The 22,744-nt window shown below is 39.4% G+C and overlaps 1 protein-coding gene across 2 annotated transcripts in view; it reads left to right on the top strand.

Annotated features, from left to right (window-relative positions):
• LOC127416819 (transcriptional coactivator YAP1) overlaps positions 1 to 22,744 on the top strand; it is a 55,264-nt gene that overhangs the window by 15,722 nt on the left and 16,798 nt on the right. For both annotated transcript variants that reach the window (XM_051656377.1, XM_051656378.1), the window contains exon 3: positions 21,994 to 22,112. In XM_051656377.1, the coding sequence (XP_051512337.1) occupies positions 21,994 to 22,112 (119 nt within the window). The remainder of the gene's footprint in view (positions 1 to 21,993; positions 22,113 to 22,744) is intronic.

A 22,744-nucleotide genomic window follows, 5' to 3' on the forward strand; every position in this document is an offset into this window, starting at 1 on the left:
AGCCAGTATGAATAATGAATTATAACCACTGGCTTACCTAAAGCAGCAAAGTCCAACACTTGAACCTGCATCAAATATGTCATCATGTGCTGTGCACATCGACAATGCCAGAGTCAACTTGAGATGTTCTTCAGAAGTCAGGATTAAATTCTGATTCAAAATTAAAATTCAGGAGTTCCAGTCTAACATGTTCAAGGAAAAAATCTGATGAATAAATGAATATTTTTCACTTAAGTCATCTCCGTGCACACTTGTTTTGAGCTGATCCAAAAGACGCCACTGATTGATCGCATACAACTTCAAAGGCGCATGTTGATACAATATTTGGTAGTAATACTACCAAAATGTCATAAAAACAGTTTATTTTTTTATAAATCATTCTACTTGTTTATTATAAAACAAAAATGTAGAATATTTTTAGAAACTAAGACATTTTCTCTGTGTACACAATCGATGTAGAACGTTGCTCGGAGCCACTGATCCAGAGTCATCTTTTCTCATCCCATTCTCCCGGTTACGGGGAGCTGTAACATGGAGCAGTTCAGCTGCATAAGTCGGTGAATTGAGCGAGTATTTCACCTTGTGTATCTTGTTGTGGCCAGTGGAAGACTAGTCTTATATTTCCTCTGCCTAAACGCATTTTATTTAAAAAAAAAAAAAAATTTATTGCAGTGTGTATTAACACATGAATCAATCTCGTTTCACTCAACCAAATGTTGTTCTCATATTATGCTAAAACGCAATTTTCCTGGCTTGTATAGCTAATGCGCATGCGTGTTAGCGAGTTGATTGACAGGCGATGTCTGTGTCTAAAAGGTGATTGGCTCTTTTACCTGCAAAGTGGGACTTCCTTTCTACATCCATTGATTGTTGGGTGCTAGAGCTTCTTGGTTGGGTTTTCCAGTTTCTCTGATTCATTTAAATAGAAGTGACTCGTCTCTGCTAAATAGTATCTGGCCTCACACTCTATAGAACTACAATGCCCATCATGCACTATGTCTCCTCCCCAAAGTTTGCACACTTTTACTCCTGATTTCTCGCAATACAGGGAAAGAAGAGGTGTACAAAAGCAACACGTTACTTTATTTAAAAAGTATATTATGGTCTAAAATAAAAAAATATTGCATTACTTGTTACTCAAAAAAGTAATCTGATTACTTTACACACGTTACTTGTAAGGCATTACCCCCAACACTGTTCATGGCAATCTAAAAATAGGCTCTTTTTTTATTTTGGGGTGAAATCTGACCCATACATTACTTTGGTGAAATTAAGTAAAAAAGAAAAAAGTGTATCCTATGCTTACCTTTTTACCAGATTCTTCTTCTGGTTTCTCTCTCTCTCTCTCTCTCTCTCTCTCTCTCTCTGACTTTGTTAACTCACTGCTTTGTCCACTTGCCCCGTGATATGAGCCCTCCTTCAAAGAGGAACTTAAATCCGGCCAGAGGTCAGCAGGTCGCTCAATAATCTCTCCTGATGATGTCCTGCTGACGGAAGCTCAGTCACTCATCCACCCTTACTGATACATGCTCGGTCGTGAGGGGAAATGGAGAGCTGACTGAGGTCTGATGTCCTCTTTCTGTCCTGACTAGTAGCATTCAGCCATTGAAAATGGCTGCCTCTCTTTGGCCTAATTAAAGCCAGTGTCTGTTATGTTTGGCTAATATGTTTGAGTCTTTGTGAGGACCTGTCATGGTTTTAGTGTAGAAGTCACATTTTTAAGAGCATTTAAAGAAAAGATAGATGGAAATAGACAGATTCTTGGTAATTTTGAGACTATTAGCTTGGACCGATAACAAGCATTTTCTTCCCTTTGTGTCAGTTCCAAATTCTTTTGACAGCCTTGCTGATGAATGATAAACAAATTTGTGAACGTCTCATTTGCTGTCATTTTAATTGAGTAAAGAATACATTCTCAATTTATCGGCCATCCATTGAAAAAAACATATTAGTCGACCTTCTAAAATAGCTGCCAGGCATGCAACAATGTGAATAAACATTTAAGGCCAAAACACACAATGCAAGTAAGTGAACAAATACACTTCTAGCTGCGCATGCTTGATTTTGTGCTTTCCAAAAATGTGTCGGACCGCAATTCATAACACACGTTGCATTCTCAATGTTGCAGCAACAGGCGCTAGAGCGGACAGTAGTGTGAACTGTCCGCTTCAGCTGTGAGTTTTGTCATCTACTGTCATGGTGGAGCAACTGGAGTTTAACCACTGGAGTTGTATGGATTACTTTTATGCTGCCTTTAAGTCCTTTTTGGACCTTCTGTGTTCTGGTCACCATTCACTTGCATTGTGAGGACCAACAGAGCTGAGATATTCTTCTAAAAAATCTTTATTGGTGTTCTGAAGAAGAAACAAGTCATACACATCTGGAATGGCATGAGGGTGAGTAAATGATAAGAACGTTTTCATTTTTGGTTGAACTATCCCTTTAATCATGTACGTGCGTTGGTCCAGTGATCACATCTGCGCACACCTAATATTAACCAATATTTCTGTCCTTAGAATATGCAGCTATTTAGAAAGTTTAACAATTACCCTTGAAGATTACGCATTTTAGCTTGAGATTGGTGCGGTGCTTTTTAAACCCTCTGGAACGCTTGCATGTTTACATGTTAAGTGTATTATCGTACATGCATTTTCCATTCTGTTTTACAAATTGAGAGATAAGTCAAACTTATTCATAGTGGTTATCGGCAACATGCCACAGATGCTTTAGGTAGAGTTCTATTTCACCAATAATATTCTTTTCACATAGGAAAACTGGTGTCACATTTGTAAATTCTGATGTAAAAAATAATGCTTATCTCTGATATAGACCATTGTGAGGACGGATCATTCAGTATGCTCCTTATTTTGAGGCCAAATATTTGTTATTTCTTCACAAAGCGGAAAACAATCAGTGCTAGCTAAACTAAAGTGTCACTGTGAGAAGCATTCATTGCCGCAACTCCAGCTCTCCTCTGTTATAAATAACTGCAGCACAATAAACAGGACCCTGATAATTGGGCCATCAATCATGTCGAGCGCTTGGGTGGGTCTTGGCCCATTGCTGTGAGCTCACTAACCCCCCCCCCCACTCAACCTACCATCAACTCCTCGAGTGCTCTCTGGTTTCATGAGTAGTGATAACAGCTGTAGAGGAAACAGGAAGTGAAGTTTTATAGAGTACTGTCTCCTTTAGTGTCATGGAGTGATTCCTGTGTGGTCATGGCTCAACATGATTTGAGTGCCACAATCCCCACCTCCGCTCTCGTTATCTGTCTGTTGGCCGTAACCCAAAGGCCTGGTACTAGGGTTGTAGACCTTTCCTTTTGTCTCTATTTGTCATTCACCCAGTTTCTCTTTTCAGTTCTTAGTCTGGGATGGAAAGCCACCTTAGTCCCGTGAAGGTTGTACTCATCTGGCTGATGATGTTTGTGGGGGTCCCTTGAGCGGAACTTTATCCTGTCTATGCTTTTGTCTCCATCTCTTGCCCCATAATCTTCAATAACGCCTCTCAGCTGGTGGCCCCCAGGGATCTGGACAGGCCCCAGAGCAGAAGCCGTGACAGTGGTGATGTTTTCCTTGTGGGAGTTTAGGACACTGTTGCCATAGGTGTTAGTTTGTTGTTGTGAATGTGCAATCAACATGATTAAACTGCACTGGTCACTCACTGACCAACCATCTAAATGTATTGACTGCTGTTAGCTAATGTAAAGATTAATTTGGCAGCGAAGACATTATCTGTATTTGTATCTGTATCTGTTCTCTGTATTCAGATAGAACCGGGTGTGGACGGGGCTTAAGCTATTTAGAACATTCTGAGAATGTCATTCAGTTGACTTTTTTAATCTACAAAACAGGGTAAGGCTAAGTTAAGTTTGTGTAAAGAAAAGGCAATTATATAGGCCTAACAATATAATTTTTAGGTAATTTTGGTTTGGTAATTTATTTAATTTAATACAGGGAATTTTGATGGCATTTTTTCAAAAGTAAACTAAACAATAATTTTATAGAATTGGGCTGTATGTTAGTGTTCCAAAAAAGCACACTGAAGCTTTTCTCGTAGTATTGTGTATTTATTTGTAATTTAAAACATCTTCGTGCATAGAAATATGTTTTGTTTTTATTTGTATTGATGCCATGACTGCTGTTTATTATTTTGATTGGTGTGGAAAAGCAACTTCAATAAATAAACTGATAGCTACCACGATTAAATTAATCGCAAAGAGTGGCCATTCGTTTGTTCTCAGTGCACTTGTCGATGACAGGTGCATGATATGAGATATTTGTGTTGGCACTCCTTGAAGTATCATGACGCAGATGTGTTTGCAGCATTGGATCTGTGCAGGTATGCCATTAAAACCAATCCATAACAGTGCGAGTAATGTTTCACATACAATAAATTGGCTTTCAAGGATGTATACCTTGTCGTCATGATTAACACAGGCTAACGATTGGGGTAAATTCTGTCATGTGACACTATATTTTTGCGTTAATGCCAATTTTATCGACAAAAAGTGTTTCCAAACCAGTTTTTTGTGACATTTGAAATATCGACAGTTAAACGGAAAAATATGTCGACACTTGTGAAATTAGTACGATAATTTGTGTTTCAGCTATATCGGTAAACTTTTTGATGCGCTACACCTTTTGTTGCAATTTAACCCTTAACACTTTCGCGAATGCTCACTTTTGAATTACATGAAAACTAGATATGTATTTCATTAAAATGCCTATTTTGCGGTTAAATAATCTCACTAGGATATAACATGATTTTAATTTGTGTGCTGAATGTTTACGTAATGACATTCATACATCAGATGGTATCAGTTTTTGGTATCAGAGCATTTTTACGAGTACAAGTACCAGTACATGAGTGCGGTATCGGACCCGATACCAGTATCGGGATCGGGACAACCCTATCTTGCCGTGTGTTTTGGCATCATAAAATAAATGTCAGGCAAAGTATGAAATAACTTGTCAAACTGTATATGCATATGAATTTCTCCATTATTGTTACACTTGGCTGGTTTTTGGTTGTCCTTCCATTTTCCCGGTACTTTCCTGCTGAGTAAAGGAAAGCCAGTGTGCCTCATTCGTGAAGTGTGTTCATGTGTACTGGAAGCCAAGGGCAGAACATTGCATGAGCAGACATTTTAGAATGAGGCAATAGTGGGCTCTGACCCAAAGTGGGTTGTGTGTCACTATTATACACTGCGTATATGTGTGTCTGGTCATTTGTTTCAATTCACTTATTAGTCCAGTTTAGATATTGGCCAATTTAGATGCCTTGATAATATGATAAGGGATAGTTATCTCAAAAATGAAAATGTTGTCATCATTTGCTCCACCTCATGTTGCTCCAAACCCATATGATTTTCTTCTGTGGAATAAAAGTAGATGTTTAGCAGATTGTTCAGTCATCATTCACTTTTGTTGAATGGAATAAGAAGCAGTGAAAGTATAACATTCCCTTTTTGTGTTCCTCAGAAGAAAGTCATACAGATTTGAAACAACATGTTGGTGAGTAAATGTGGATGGATTTTTCCTTTTTGGGTGAACTATCCCTTTAATTAACTAAATTGTTAATACTTTAAAGGTACACTGTATGTCCTTGGGGTATAATTATGTACCCAAAACAAGATAAAATCTCTAAGTAGAGGTACAAAAAAGGTCCCCTTGAGGGTACCACCCCATTGACAGACCTTGTACCCTAAAGCCTACTGTACACTACTCAAGCTCGTCCCCAGTTGGTGACAGGCCTGCAACGAGAAGTCTCGGATCTCACAACGAACGGTCGTGTATTGTGCGTACTCCTGTGACATGTAGAGACTAGATGCAGATGCTGCGACAGATTTCAAACCAGCTAGATATCTAGAGGTCTTGTCGTCAGGTGTGCGTACTGTCCAGACAAGCGAGAGACCGACAATGAGCCACAAACAATGAAGGACATAGAAAGGGCAAGAAAAGAGCAAGGTGTTGGGAAGCAGGAGACAGAAAAGAATTAGAAAATAAAACATCACCCACATCTGCCTGTTTTTATTATTTTCAGCTGTTTATATTTTGTTTTCCTTTGCAAATGGTGCCAGTAAGCGCAAAAATGTGCACGAGCCACTCTTCATGTTTGTTGACCTGTTATCACGAATAAACTGCACGAGTTAGTGAGTGAATTTCATTATCGTAAAATATGAGTTTTGGACAATCCGTTTGAAACAGGACAATGCTAAAGAATGCTGTAACTGGGTCCAAAATGTTTTGAGATTTGTCCACTTCAAACACATTTAGACATTGGGCTTGTAGTGCCACAGCAGTGGCGCGCCACCCAATTCAAAAATATAAACAATGCCAGTTACATGCATATTTAATGGGTATTAACCATCCGATCTGAAAATGTTAAAATGTGAATTTATCTACATATACAAGAACTTTCATGTCTCTATAATCAACAGGGACACCGATATGAGAAGCACACACATCAGAAGCAATTACAGGTACTGCACTATAATAACTCAGAATTCTGCTCTAATTCTGCTTCTTTTACTTTTTTGCACTTTACTATCATTCACTAAAACACAGATGTTATGATTGATGTATTTTCTCATGAAATAAGAGACTCTCCAATCGAAATCTGAACACAAGTGGTCAAAAAAGATGACCAGGTGTGATGGTGATGTGTCTCGCTTGGACACTTCTGATCAGATCACCCAAGGCGCATCTTAAATACCAGGTGCACAGGGTCTCAGTTGAGGACGAATGGTCATGTAGTTGATACACCCAGTCTGCGATCAGTCATGTAGTGTGCGCTTGGCTGAAAATATTTTTTTCAGAGAATGAAGGAGCTACAGTTGAAGGTTCTGAGTCTGAATCATTTTGAAACTGAATTCAATGTAAGAGTCAGTGTTTTGCATGGAAAAGGGCGCTCGGGGCTAATAAAGCCCACCTGTGTGACTTTGCCCGCTTCTGCCCTCACTGAAACCCAAGAGGAGATCTTCATACTCTACATCCTGTGCTCCAATTAAAATGAACTCACACTGCCTCTCCCTCCCTCCCCCATCTCTCTCTGTGTCATAGTTTCCAGCAGTAATAGGAGGGGGAGGATCGGGGTGACATAAAGTGTAACAGGACCACAGCGATCCAGCCAATGGAGTTCAGAGGGATTGCTTCCGTGCTCGTTTTTTCCTCAGTCTTTTCCTCTTCTCTGGGCCTTCTCTTTTTGTTTGACGGTCATTCAGCCCTCCCCTGTGACCCTCCAGAAGAGGCCCCCTGTTCCTCGTCTGCTGTGGACCGGGCTGTTTTCCTGGAGTGTGTGTGTGTGTGTGTGTGGGTTGGGGGGTAGGGTGGCTTACTGGTAGGTGGGTGGGAGAGGGGCCAGTTTTTGGCAGCTTCTTTGATCAGTAAAGCATAAACAAGAGGGGGCTTAGAGAGAGGGGGTGGTGAAGTGCTGAGTCAGTCTCTCTCTTTCTCTGTTTTCACTTTTTGTTGTTCTTCCTCTCTCATAAGTCACTGATGGTGGAATAGTGACTATTTGGGAGGAATAGAGAAAGTGACGGCAGGGAAAAATTGTCACAGAGGAGTGTTTGTTTGGGAAAGGGTCTTGCCAAATTATAAAAGAATCAAAGCTGATTGGAAAGTTCAAATGCTCAGTCTTTCCCTTATCTCTGTTTTTTCCAATGGCTGATGCAGATGTCAAGAGTGCACAGTGGTTGATAGCTGATATAATGCTGATAAATTATAAGTAATTTAATTTAGTACACAGCTCTCTGGAATAAACTATTCTGATTGGACAATTGCGTTATCCAGCGATCTGATATTTCGGAATAATGACCACACATCCAGGGATAAAGTGATATCAGACCGGTCATCTGAGTATTGCGAGTCATCTTTCCTATTTCTTGTATCTCTCTACGGTCTTTACAAGTAAACTAATTAAATAATTTAAACTCAAATCAATATTTCACGTCTATTCATTTGGCAAGTCATGTAATATGAGCTATCATTTTCCCAAATAACATCAACAGAACTTTGATGCAATCCAGAAGTGGAATTCAGCTCTTTCTGGAGACTCTGCAGTCTCTATCTTCTCACATAATAACATAATTTCATGTCAAATCAATATTTAATGTTCATTGTGTAAGTAGCTATGTGGTAAGCAGGATAATGTACTGTCAGCTGATAATTACCCCTTCAGTGTGGTACAAGATCCCTCCGCTCTGTGTCAGGTTCCTGACCACCCCATCTGGGTTTGTTTTGCGATTATGATCAGCTGACAGTATATTATACCTTAATTAATGGTGACAAATGACCAAATTGCTTAAAAGTGATGTGTGTAATTTTTCTAATGTTAAAATACTTTCTCCTATCCCAGCTTTATTTGCAGAAACAACTAAGTATACCATTAAGAGGTTGTTTTTTCCAGAAAAGTATTTACACTGTTGCACTATCAAAACATTGCTTTGTTTGTTCGGGCATCCCGAGCAGATCGACATGGCCTCAACCAATGGCTTGATTTTGGAGCAGGACTATCTATTTTTCATGGGAGTGTGTTCAGAAAACCAAAGGTGCAGAAGTTTTACACTAAACCTTTAAATTACTTAATATTTACTCAAAATTCACAATAAGATTGAAAACAGAAAATGTTGATGCACTGACAAGGCTATCCAAATTTTTTGGAACTTTCACAAGGAGGAAGAGACACTGCTGTTAATCGGCCAATGCAGATAATTTCAAAATGGCTCAATATTGGCCAGGTTATAAGTCTGGCCGATATATTAGTCTATCACTAGTCAAAACGTCCAAGGAAAAGTGCAAATCTCAAAGCAATTTTATACGTTTTCACTGGCAAAACCCCTCTTAAATAGGTAAAGAGAAAAGAACTGGAGGGAAAAAAGAAGCGAATGAATAGCATTTAGGGTTTTGGGTCGTAGCTTGGTCTGAGCCTTTGTCCAGCAGGTGAAAGCTTTGTAAAAGTGGCGCCAGATTGTTAAAGAGGCTGACACTTCAGTGTGTTGGAACAGGCAGCGAGAGAAAGAAACCTCCTGAGAGGAGACCCACAACTGACCCTGCCTGAATGTACAAGCCCTCGCCTGAGAGAGAGAGAGAGAGACAGAGAGAGGACTTTTCCTGTGTTAGCTCTCAATCTTAATCGAGAACGAGTCCCAACAAAGCAATCATTAGAAATGCCTTTTGTAGTGTTGTAGCCTGTTCTCACTGTCGAATAGACATGAGAGTAGTGTTATTTTGCAAAAGAGAAGTTCCACAACCACTTTCTCTTGAAGTTACACTTGAATCTATCAAAGAAATCTGGTGTTTTTGCTTTTTCAAATTATTGTTCACCTAAAAAAAAGAAAAATCAAGTCGTCATTTTTATTTGTATTGCGCTTTTCACAACACACATCATTTCAAAGCAGCTTTACAGAAAAAAATATGCATTATCAGAAAACTGTTATATCTATAAAGTCTTAAAGTCATCGTGTAGTTTGATTAAATATGATTGTAAATTGTGTATAAAAATAAATAATTAAATAATAATTGAATTTAGAACCCCAGTGAGCAAGCGACTGTGGCAAGGAACACTAAACTCCATAAGATGTTGGTTAATGGAGAAAAATAACCTTGAGAGAAACCAGGCTCACTGTTGGGGCCAGTTCCCCTCTGGCTAACAGCATGAATATAATGCCAATATTGCTTATTTATTTGCAGTGTAAGTCTTGGTTTAAAACGAGTAAACTAAGTAAGTGTTAAGGGTCAGTGTTTAAACAAAGATTTTGTAACAACTGTAAGATTAATGACTAATGTCTTTGGATTTCATCATGGATTAACTGCAGAAGTTCACATAGATGGCTGATGAAGGCTTTTGTTGGCAATTAATTGATAGCCTATGTATTCCATTTCAAGGGTGTAGTCCATCATTAGACTAAGGTGATGCAGGCAGAGATCAGTGAGGTGCATTGCAGTTCAACCGGCCAGTCATTTCGGTGAGGAATATCCTAAGTCCAAAGTTCAGGCAGTGGCATATGAAGTATCCCATGTCTTATGGTTGGAGTTGACATCAGTTCATCCTCTTAAGTCCAACGTAATAGACTGAAGTGATGTCTGGCTGACACTGGCTGCATTTAGTCATCATCACTCAGTGACATGTAGCAGTGGAGTCCGACACCAAGCAGGAACGGCTGGTTCTGGTGACCTCGGGATAGGAATAGACTGTGATACAAATAGAATAATATTAGCGTAGATGCCATTCAATTTTTTGCAGAGTTATAGATCATGATAAATGTTTCTGGTTCTGGCAGACCTAACTGAAACAGCCTAATTGTGAGGTGATGGATAAATTAGGTGTATGCCTGGCTAAATAGATGAGTCTTTAGTTTAGACTTAAACTCAGTGAGTGTGTCTGCATCCCAAACAGTGTTAGGGAGACTGTTCCATAGTTTAGGAGCCAAATAGGAAAAGGATCTACATCCTTTTGTGGATTTTGATATTCTAGGAACTATTAACAGGCCAGAATTTTGCGATCGTTATGAATGTGATGGAATATAGCGTGGTAGAAGGTCACTTAAGGTCTGCAGAGCTAGACCATTCAAAGCTTTGTACGTAGTTAACAACATTTTAAAATGAATACGAAATTTAACAGGTAGCCAATGTAACAACGATAAAATGGGGCTAATATGATCATATTTCTTGGTTCTAGTCAGCACTCTGGCTGCTGCATTTTGAACAAAAGTTTATTGAACTTGCTGGACATCCTCCCAGTAATGCATTACAGTAATCTAGTCTTGAGGTCATGAACACATGAAATTTTGGCATCAGCAACAGAGAGCATGTGCCATAACTTAGCAATATTTGGAAGTTGGAAGAATGCTGTTCTACAAACATTGGAAATTTGATTTCAAAAGACAGATTGGTATCAAATATAACACCTAAGATATTCACTGTAGAAGATGATGTGACAATACATCTATCAAGAGAAGACTTCTGTTATTACATCAAGTTCTTCTAGACTTTGTGGCTTACTGAGTATATGAGAGAGATCTGGAAGATTATTAGTGAAGCTATCTTTAGTGGTTGAAAGAATAGTGCTACCTGAATGATAGGGTGGTGTAGATTGAGTAACATTAGCTGACTGCAGCATACAAGAGACAAGGTAATGATCTGAGATGTCATCACCCTGCGGTTGAAGTTTTTTTGTTTTGTTTTTTTCCCCTCTTTTTCTCCCCAATTCCCAATGCGCTCTAAATCCTCGTGGTGGCGTAGTGACTCACCACAATCCAGGTGGCGGAGGACGAATCTCAGTTGCCTTCGCCTCTCAATCCACACATCTTATCACGTGGCTTGTTGAGCGCATTACCGTGGAGACATAGCGCGTGTGGAGGCTTCATACTATTTTCCGCGGCATCCACGCACAACTCACCATGCGCCCCACTGAGAGCGAACCACATTATAGCGACCACGAGGATGTTACCCCATGTGACTCTACCCTCCTAGCAACCAGGCCAATTTTGTTATTTTGAGACCTGGCTTGAGTCAATCAGCATGCCCTGGATTCGAACTCGAGACTCCAGGGGTGGTAGTCAGCGTCTTTACTCGCTGAGCTACCCAGGCCCCCTGCGGCTGAATTTCTAAAGTATCAACATCAACTACGTATGACAGCATTAAATCTAGCATATGATTATGGTGATGTGTTGGTCCTGTCACATTTTTTCTGACTCCAAGAGAGTTGAGAATATCGATAAATGCTAATCCCAATGTGTCATTTTCATTATCTATGTGAATGTTGAAGTCACCAACAATTAAAGCTCTATCCACTGTAACTACTAGATCTGATAGATTTTTTTTATTTGTATCTGATGGTGTCACATTAAGCATTATTACTTCAAAAGACTTAAACTTTTATATCCTGTCCTGAGTAACACCAAAAACTTCACTGTAAGATGTTGCAACACCTCCTCCTCGACCCTTCAGACAAGGCTCATGTTTATAACAATAACTTGGGGGAGTAGATTCATTTAAAGTAATATATTAAACTGGTTTAAGCCAGGTTTCAGTCAAACAGAGCACATCCAAACTATGATCTGTAATAATTTCATTTACAATTAGTGCTTTGGTTGAAAGAGATCTAATGTTTAGTAGGGATGTGCTGAACGACTAATTTCACTGATGTTTAAATGAAAATTTTGGAGTCGACTAGTCTAAAAAGAAACCAACCTTCAGAAAACAGTCAAAAAATTGTGTTTATGCGACCCATTTAAAATTTTTCATCTATTCCAAATCCACCGCAAAATTCTGCTGAAAAGGGGCATTTATCTGCGATGTGCTCACCTTGCATTATCATCATTATACATAAAATATAGAACACGCATTCACGTGAACACGCGAATATAGGTTTATTTACTGAAAACAATTGAATGAATAGTGCAGGACCAATAGCGCAACCCTAATAGCCTGTTCTAAACAGAATTCACCAAGTTAGTTATTTAACATTCAACAATGTACTGACTGTTTTAAAATAATTAACAGATGGGCTAAGCCAAATCTATGACAGAAAATAAATGCGCTGAAAAGTTGCGCATATTACATGACGTGCAGTCGTGCATTAGCCATTGATCTAATATGACAGTTGTTAAAGATCATTTAATCAATAACAGTTACAATGTAAAAAAATAAAAAATAGCTATAGGATAGAAAAAATAAATAGGCCTGTGATGTAGCCTACAATAAACCTAATGTATTCTAAACATGACGTGCACACAGAATAAAAGATAGTTTAACTCATTAAGCAGTCGGCCTCGTTGAAAATAGCCTTCGTAATCAGCAGATTAAAAAAATGGCATTCCTTGCCTAAAACAGCCATTTTCTTGGCAACTTAATCAAAAGCATAAATTTTTTGATGAGCAAAATTAACACGTCAACATGGTCCGGTAAAAGACAGGACTTGACTCACCTGAGGTGGTTAACTTGTGCTTGAAAATGCCCACTTGGTGGGAAAATAACTTACAAGCACGCACAGATTTAAAGAAGACTCAAATGTGAAAACATCTGAATTTCAAACCAGTGTTTCGGAAATCCGCTTCCCGCACCATCACCGAAGGGATTTCACAGCTGCTTTTCTGAGTTTTCTTGTCTAGCGAGAATACATTTTCCTGTGCGCGCCGCGAGTGAGAAAGGGAAGAAGCATGCGCAGCCTACGGTGAAATGGCACATTGTATCTGCTCCAGATATCCTTTTTTTTTTTTTTTTTTTTATAATATTTGTATTATTAATTATATTTAAAATGTGTAACATTAATATGACAGTAATTTAAGTTCAGCCTCTGTAAAAATATAAAGCCAAACTTAAATGTTTAAAAATGTTGAACAATTTAATGGGGAAAAATATGAACCGACTAGCAATTCCAGTGTCGACTAGCAGCATCAGAACCGTTTTGTCGACTAGTACATCCCTAATGTTTAGTAGCCCTACCTTTTTATATGATGTTTATCTTCAGTAGTTTTACCTTAATCAAATTTTTTCTTAAGTGAGAGTTTTGTGTTTGGTAGGTCAGGGAACAGGCACAGTCTCTATGATATCTAGGTGATACAGTCTTTATGTGTTGTAGTTTATGTGACCTGTGTGACGTCTCAAGGCAGCTAGCAGATGTTCGGATTAGCCAGTTTGTCTGCTTCCTGACCTGGGCCCCAGTTAGTCAAATACTATCACTATTAAGACTATGAGCCAAATTACTAGAGAGGAGAGCGGCACCTTCCCTGGAGGGATGGAGTCCGTCTCTCATTAGCAGGTCAGGTCTACCCCAAAAGCACTTCCAGTTGTCTATAAATCCTATGCTATTCTCCATCCAGCCATTCAGTGACACTAATCTACCGTAAACCTAGTCACCATAACAAACAGGGAGGGGGCCAGAGCATATTACAGTGTCTGACCATGTTTTTGCAAGTTCACACTCCTCATTAACATTATCTCCGTCTGGCGAAACTGGACATCATTAGTGCTGACATGAATAACAATTTTAGAAAATCTGTGTTTAGCATTAGCCAGCACTTGTAAATTTGATCTGATGTCAGATGCCCGAGCCCCGAAATGCATTTAACAATAGTGGCTGGAGTCTCTATTTCCACATTCCTTACAATAGATTCTCCTATAACCAGGGTGCTTTCAACATGATTCTCAGTGGGTGCATTACTGAGTGGGGAGAATCGATTGGAAGCCCTAATAGGAACGGGAGAGTTTTGTCGCCTTGCTGAGCGAGTATTCTGCCGAGATGTCACCAAAATGCCCTGCTGCAGAGGCTCTACAGCCAGAACCAAAGTGTGTGTGTTGCTTGCTGTACTACCCACTAGAGGTAAACCGATAGTGTATTTTACCAATATCGATAACTAAGTTGGGCAGTACCTGCCGATAACCGATTAATCAACCGATAGTTTTTAAAATTGATACTCAATGAAAAAATAACGAAGTAAAATTGTGCAAACTTTATTACAAAAATAAACAGTACTGAGTGAACCGTGAAAATGTACTTTTTTAAATGAAATAAGTATATAAATATTAATGTATATAAACTAATAAACTCAGCAAAAAAAGAAACGTCCCTTTTTCAGGACACTGTATTTTAAAGATAATTTTGTAAAAATCCAAATAACTTTATAGATCTTTATTGTAAAGTGTTTAAACAATGTTTCCATGCTTGTTCAATGAACCATAAACAATTAATGAACATGCACCTGTGGAATGGTTAAGACACTAACAGCTTACAGACGGTAGGCAATTAAGGTCACAGTTATAAAAAATTAGGACACTAAAGAGACCTTTCTACTGACTCTGAAAAATACCAAAAGAAAGATGCCCAGGGTCCCTGCTCATCTGTGTGAACATGCCTTAGGCATGCTGCATGGAGGCATGAGGACTGCAGATGTGGCCAGGGCAATAAAGTGCAATAGCTGTACTGTGAGACACCTAAGATAGCGCTACAGGGAGACAGGAAGGACAGCTGATCATCCTCGCAGTGGCAGACCATGTGTAACAACACCTGCACAGGATCGGTACATTCGAATATAACACCTGCGGGACAGACACAGGATGGCAACAACAACTGCCCGAGTTACACCAGGAACACATCCCTCCATCAGTGCTCAGACTGTCCACAATAGGCTGAGAGAGGCTGGACTGAGGGCTTGTAGACCTGTTGTAACGCAGGTCCTTACCAGACATCACCGGCAACAACGTCGCATATGGGCACAAAACCACCTTCGCTGGACCAGACAGGACTGGCAAAAAGTGCTCTTCACTGATGAGTCACGGTTTTGTCTCACTAGAGGTGATGGTCGGACTCGCGTTTATCGTCAAAGGAATAAGCGCTACACTCTGGAGCAGGATCAATTTGGAGGTGGAGGGTCCGTCATGGTCTGGGGTGGTGTGTCACAGCATCATCAGACTGAGCTTGTTGTCATTGCAGGCAATCTCAACGCTGTGCATTTACAGGGAAGACATCCTCCTCCCTCATGTGGTACCCTTCCTGCAGGCTCATCCTGACATGAACCTCCAGCCATACCGCTCGTTCTGTGCGTGATTTCCCGCAAGACAGGAATGTCAGTGTTCTGCCATGGCCAGCGAAGAGCCCGGATCTCAATCCCATTGAGCACGTCTGGGACCTGTTGGATCGGAGGATGAGGGCTAGGGCCATTCCCCGGGAAATGTCCGGGAACTTGCAAGTTGGAAGAGTGGGGTAACATCTCACAGGAAGAACTGCCAAATCTGGTGCAGTCCATGAGGAGGAGATGCACTGCAGTACTTAAGGCAGCTGGTGGCCACACAAGATACTGACTGTTACTGGCTGTTAAAAAAGAGCATTTCATTTTCAACTAATGTACATAAATAAGTTTTAGTCTGTCCATGTTCTCAAATGTCAAGTCAAAAGTAAAATGAGGGGGAAAAAAACGCTTCAATAGACAGTTCACATGGTGTTACACTTGCACTGATTCTTACTACTCCGGACCCAAGCTTAATAATAACAGCGAAATACCACATTGTTTTTTATTCAGTACAGTTGTATGTAGAGTAGCAATATTCACAGATAGCAGTGGTATTTGGCTGAACTTGGTGGTGAAGCGGCCCAGGCCAGGGGCTGTTCAAACAGATGGAACACAACAGACTGGAACCGAACGCGAGGATCTCGAGACACACATTTCCAATTTGAACATCTTTCCTGACAAAGCATTTAAACAACTCGTAAGCATTTCTCAGATTAAGCTATAAGAGAGCAAGACGCAACGGCCAAAGACCTTCACCAACTGTAAGGGGCTGTTCACACCGAACACATTTGCAACCATCCATTTGTTTTTCTGTGTAAACGCGCGCTAGACGAACGTCTTTGTATCCCTTTGTTTTTGTTTATTCAGCATCTCGTGCAGGAGCGCTGTTTTGAGGTGTCTAATTAAAAATAACTTTAAAAGCATATTGAGACACCTGCTTTCTTTTAAACTGTATTTGTTGCGCTGTGTCTAGCCTTTTTTAGCACAAGAATTTGATCGATCTGAAGTCATCGTATTACAGTGAGGATAATTTTTTTTTTTTTTTTTTTTTTTTTTTTTTATGAAATCAGATGCGTTTCTGATTTATGTTTCTTTTGGCTGCATGAAGCTATTAATTTGCTTTCTCAATCACTAGCTTTAAATATGCAACTTAGCTGGCTAACGAATGCATATATGTGACCAGCTGGATATAAACTAATGCAAATAGATGGTAATGGATGGTAACAATCATGACATTTAAACATTTGGGTAGGACTTGCCTGTATTGTGGTCACATTGTTCTAACCGCTTGAGGTTAGCTTTAATATTAGCGTCCTCTCAGCCTTGTCAGCAAACATATTGCTGTTCTCTACTAATGCAGCATCTAGTCAGCAAATTAATTACTTTAATATGACAACGTGTACTGTAGTGTACTGTATACATACCTTTTCGTTGTTGATGTTTTAATCCGCATCTGAAGTGTTCTGTTCCATGCAGAGTGTAGTCTCGTGTCAAAACAAACACCACAAGGCATAAGTTAAGTGATTGTATTTATTTCACCTCTAGAGGCCACTCTCATATTGTATAATAACAGCGGACCCTTCCCAGCCGCTCCAGCACTGGACGCAACAGGGAAAAACTCTCGGTGTGGATTTCTGGAACTATCGGTTATCGGTGCTGATTAATCAGCAAAACCGATATATCGGTCGACCTCTACTACCCTCATCCGAAACAGTATCTACCGGCTTCTCTTTCTCACTGACCTCCACTAGCTTTTGGATGCATGTCTAACTCATTAATCTTCTCCGTCAGCCTGACTAATTCCTTAAATGTATTTATCACATTTAAATCCCTCATTGCTGATGGGAGAAGCTATAGTAAACATGCGGCATGTAATGCAGGAAGCAGTAACATGAGCGGATGCCATGACTTGCCGCAATTGTTTGTTGTTGTTTGTTCCAGAGTGTCGAGGGTTTGAGATCGAAGTGAATCCCTCACGCAATTGTTTGTTGTTATGGTTATTCTTGATAAGAGGTGCTTCGTGTTAAATGGATTATTGCATTGATCTCAGAGGAGAAAATGGATGCACGCGGAAAAATGCACGCAGTTCAATCGCAATAAGAGAATAATGCGGGAAAAAACCTGATACGTGCTGAAAAATGGCAGCGATTTAAAGATTAAAAGCTGAAAACAGATAGATAAGCGATGCTTAAAAAAAAAAGCTTGCAGGCTACAAACACAGACTCGAGCTAGGCGCCAGCAGGAACAGGAAGTGACCGGAAAGGAGTTCCGAAAAGAAAATTCTTTCATCATTTAATCACCTTCATTTTGTTCCAAAATGTTCTTCTACGGAACACAAAAGGGGATGATAGGCAGAATTATGGCTTCAGTCACAATTCACTGTCATTATGAGGAACAAAATGCAATGAAAGTGAATGGTGACTAAGACTAATGTATTGCCTAACATCTCTTTTTGTGTTCCACAGAGGAAAGAATGTCACGGGTTTGGAACAACATGAGGGTGAGTAAATTGGGTTAACTGTGCCTTTAACTTTCAGTGTTATTTACCTTAAGCAATAATCCGCACTTAAACCCCTAATCTGGACTGGCTTTATCATACCACCATCAAACATTGAGCTCACACCTGACAAAAACACGTCACCTCAGGCACTCACGTCTTTGAACCGCCCACATCATCCCAAAATCTGCTCATGAATTACGTGCTTGTGCTTTCAGGACATTCAAAACATTATCTTGGAAGGTCTGAATATTTTTTTTTTTTTTTAAAAGATTAGCGACTGCAGTGTTTAGGAAAGAGGGAAAGTGTTGTCAGGTTTGATCTTTTGGAAGCTGTGAGATTAGATAAAAGTAAAAAAAAAAAAAAAAAAAATCCCTAGTTTTTTAGAGGAGAAAATTTAAAAGGAACCCAAACATTTAAATTGTCATCATTTACTCACCCTCGTGTCATTCCAAACACATGGAATGCAAACCGAGTTATTTAGCATGTCTAGAATGTCCTGTCCAAGCCACTCTTTCCAAGCCGCTCTTTTTGATAGAATGAATACGTTTACATGGACACGAGAAAGCGGGTTATGGTGAGGAAACAGCATTCCAGTTTACTTGCACTGTATATGCAGCATACTCTTTACTCTCATATACATGTAGCTCAATCAGAAAGTTGCTTTCTCCACAGCAATGTAATTTCCCTGCAATGCTTTTGTAAATAACAAACATGGTATCCGAGAAAGACTATTATATTCTCCGTTGCTTCACTTTATTTCCAGATATTCCAGAATTGTTGTGTTTGTTTCTTTCACTTTCTATCATAACATGCAGCTGAATTGCACTGCAATAGTGGGGTTTACCTCTAACGTAGAACTCCCCAATGACCAGCACATATACGTGAATGTGAGGGACACTAATATTTTACATTAATTTATATTAAAATGTGATTTCCCTCTTCCAGAAATGTTGAATTCTTTCTGCTGTGTTGACTTGTTGGGCTCTATCCTATGATGTTTGTTATGCCAGTCTGTTCCACGCATGTGCACTCTTAAAACACCCATTGGAATGCTGCTTATGTGTTTACGTGACCACATTAAAGGCCTGTTCACACCAAGTCAGTTTTTTCGTTTCGAATGTTTGTTCCAAACGAGCTTTTGTACGGTGACAATGCATTCCTATGGCGCTATGCACATCGGGTCCGACAAATCGTCCGCAGACAATCCGAAGGTTTTTTTTTTTTTTTTTTTTTTTATACGGAGAGCGTTCAGATTTTTTTTCTTCTTCGGACTGGGATGAAAACTGACTGACCAATGAGTTGAGAGCTTTTTGTCAGTCGCTGCAGCTGTTCAATCCAGCGTGTTGGTGGCTCTAATCAACTGACAAACACCGGCATACATGCAGCTGATACACACTGATAAATAGTTGAAGTTCATGAACGCTTTGTATTGCAAATATAAACCTGTTCTTTTTTTGAAAGTCTGCTTATGTTTCTTTGTCTTTACATTTTAATATGTACATCACTGTGCCTGTTATATTCTCATGGCATTAAAAATAGCAGCGAGTTTCAGCAATTCGTTTGCACTGAGCTCGTAGAAAATCCCTGAAAAAGTTTTTTTTCTTTTGTTTTTTACATGCTATATTTTACTGTAGACAAACGAATTGCAGAAACGCACTGCTATTTTTATTGCAAGTGTAATATAACAAAGTATTGCAATAATTTTAATAAAGACAGAGACACGGGGTATTCTTTTATATTCTTTTAATACTATGCATCATATTTTATAATATACCTATTGTTGTACATTATTCCACGTGTATTTATATCACTGTACCTTGTGTTATATTATCCAGACTTTAATCCAGGCATTATAAAAAGAGAAGCTGGCTTCAGGTGTCTGTCTGTAATATACTCATAGCAAAATACGTGTGCAAATAAATATCCAACAGCGCTCTACTCATCTCATTCGCATAAAAATCACGGATTATATACTCTTCAAAATGCATCAACACCATGGAAAGAACATAATGAAACAGTTATACCAAATTAGGTAAATAAATGCTTTAACAATGTTCATTATATTAATCTCTAACAGCTGAAGGTGCAGACAGGAGACTAGTATAACAACAGAACCGCAACATTGAGTGAAACTCTACAGGAGTGAATTCGTTTTTAGTTTATTTTTTACGGACTCGGTGTGAATACACCTTCCGTTAGAGGTTTGTCTCGCAAAATCGTCACTGATTTGGTGTGAACAGGTCTTAAGCCACGTCCTCCGAAAGAAACCTAGGCGTGTTAAATCACTTTCTCTTAATCCCTTAAGTGCGTAAGCAAATCATTGTTCTTGTTTACATGACGTTTCAGATCACTGTTTTCTGCAAAAACCCTGGAATAAACCATTTTCTTAAGTATATGTAAACATGGTCAGTAAATAGTGACCACCAAGGCTGTCCCTGGTCCCCATAAAAAGAAAAAAGGAAGTCTCATTGGTTTGGAACAATATTAGGGTGTGTAAATGATTTAGATTTTTAGGTAGACTATTCCTTAAGATTTAAGATGATGCAAGTGCTGTTATTCTGTATGTGTGTTGAGATTAAGCTGAAAAGGCCTTAATTCTCTGGCAGTGATTATCCAAGCTCCACATGTGACAAACTGCTTTAACCTTTAAGTGTGGCAAACTGTGGTGAAAGAGATAAAAACACTCGACCTCACAGGAACAACTGTGTCAACCAGTGCTGCTCTCCCTACCATCATGCTGTCTGTTAAACTTCTGAACAAACAAAAGGGTGTAAGCCTGGTTTAAGTTGCTCCCTTTGGTCTTGATTATTCGTTGTCCAGTAACCGTGTTATTTATCACTGTCTTTACACAGTAATTGGTGACTTCATGTACAGATTCAGTCCACTGCTCACAGACAAATCACACGTAAACCAGGTCGAATGTCACCCTGTGACCTACAGTTATCCACACTCCCTCCCTTCTCCTCCACAGTAATATATGAGCAAATCTGAAACTAATGTGAGTGGTAGGCTAATCATAAAGTTTACGAAATGGACTTTCATAAGAGACTATTTTTAGCAGCCTGGGCTGACAAATGAATTGGATTTCTTTGAGTAACAGGACAGACCATCATTTACACACAGCTTGTAGAAGGTTTTGGAGTTGTTTGGTTCCTACTCGCTTTTGCTTATGCAGATTAATGGACTGAAATGCTGTCCAAATGGATCTCTGGGTATTAAGGTTTACATAAATTTGGTAAAAGTTCCACTTGCTGGGTTTTTATATTATCTGGGCACTCAATTTGAATCAAATAAACCAGTGTGGTATGGTGGTTTACATTACAGTGTACTCCGCTTAAAGCGTTTTTGTTAATATATCTTTTGTTCTCTTTGTTCTCGTAGATAGAGAGTACCCATACTAATGGATAACAAGGAAACATCAGAGTTTCTGATATTTTCAAAGCTGTGTTTTGAAAGTCTGGAAGTCTATGGAACATATTTTATTGGATTGTGATTAGATTTAGTCCTCTGATGTATTCTGTTCTTTTTTTTTTTTTTTAACAAAGTCAGTCCAGAATCAGTTCTAGAGTTTTCATTAAAAATGGATATTAAACATCTTATCGGGTTTTATATTTTACCTGTTATTATGTATTAAAGGGATAGTGCTTTAGTCAGTTTTCAATAAATTGGTCAAACCAGTTCACAAATTTGTCCAAATAATTCATTAGCAAATCGGTCTACAATGATTTAGAAAAATCATAAATGTCTGAAAAGATCATGGAAATTCTTTGGTCAAAACGTTTGGGAGCCCTAAAAATGCATCATTTAATATGGGCTTTGTTTCAAAACCTTGTAAGCTGCCTACATAGACAGCACTTTTACATGCATCCAAAAGCCCAACATGCTGTCTAGGTAGGCAACGCGCTCATGTTTTTAGACACATAGCAGCAATAGTTTTTGTGTATTTGTCACGCTTATATCTGTCTATGCCTCCCTGTAGCCATCATGACCAGACGACTACCTGGCAAGACCCTCGTAAGGCCCTCCTTCAGATGAACCAAGCCGCTCCGGCCAGTCCAGTGCCTGTGCAACAACAGAACATCATGAATCCTGCCTCAGGTCAGCAGACACTCGTTACGTATTAAAAAGTACACTCTCAGTTGCAGCATTCTCATGGTAATTCTAAGGGTGTAGCAGTCCCTGTATACATCCCGCCCAACCCCGCCTCACTTAGCAAATGCAGAAACCTTATCAGGGATATAAAGCTGGCAGATGAATGCAAATGAATGCATATGAATGGCACTTAGGTTAGAAGTGTCTTGTTTGTAGTTCTCATGGAGGGACAATAGTGACCTGGGTGTCCAGGCCTGGAGTTTTAGCCTGGGAGGTTTAAAAGGGAACTGGGGCAAGACCAGTCCTGTTCAGCATTTTTAGGTGTTTCCTCTGTCACTTAAATTGTTGGACAACAAAGACCTTTGGTCCCTTGTTAACCTAAAAAGCATAACATTGTAGTCCCCTAATTTTCTTATCTAGATTACAAGGCCTGCACAGCACATTATCTCCGCATTATCTCCGCCCGCAGCATTGTTGCACAAATACGAACACCCATCATTCATCAAATTTTACACATCGCCCACCCCTTGCATGTCCATTTTGGGTGATTTGACAATGCTATACCTTACTACTCTCAGTTTAGTTTAGCACTATTTGGGGGGGGGGGGGGGGCGGGGAACTACAGATTACCTATAGAA

The sequence above is a fragment of the Myxocyprinus asiaticus genome, chromosome 26 (genome assembly GCF_019703515.2).
Source record: "Myxocyprinus asiaticus isolate MX2 ecotype Aquarium Trade chromosome 26, UBuf_Myxa_2, whole genome shotgun sequence".
NCBI lineage: Eukaryota > Metazoa > Chordata > Actinopteri > Cypriniformes > Catostomidae > Myxocyprinus > Myxocyprinus asiaticus.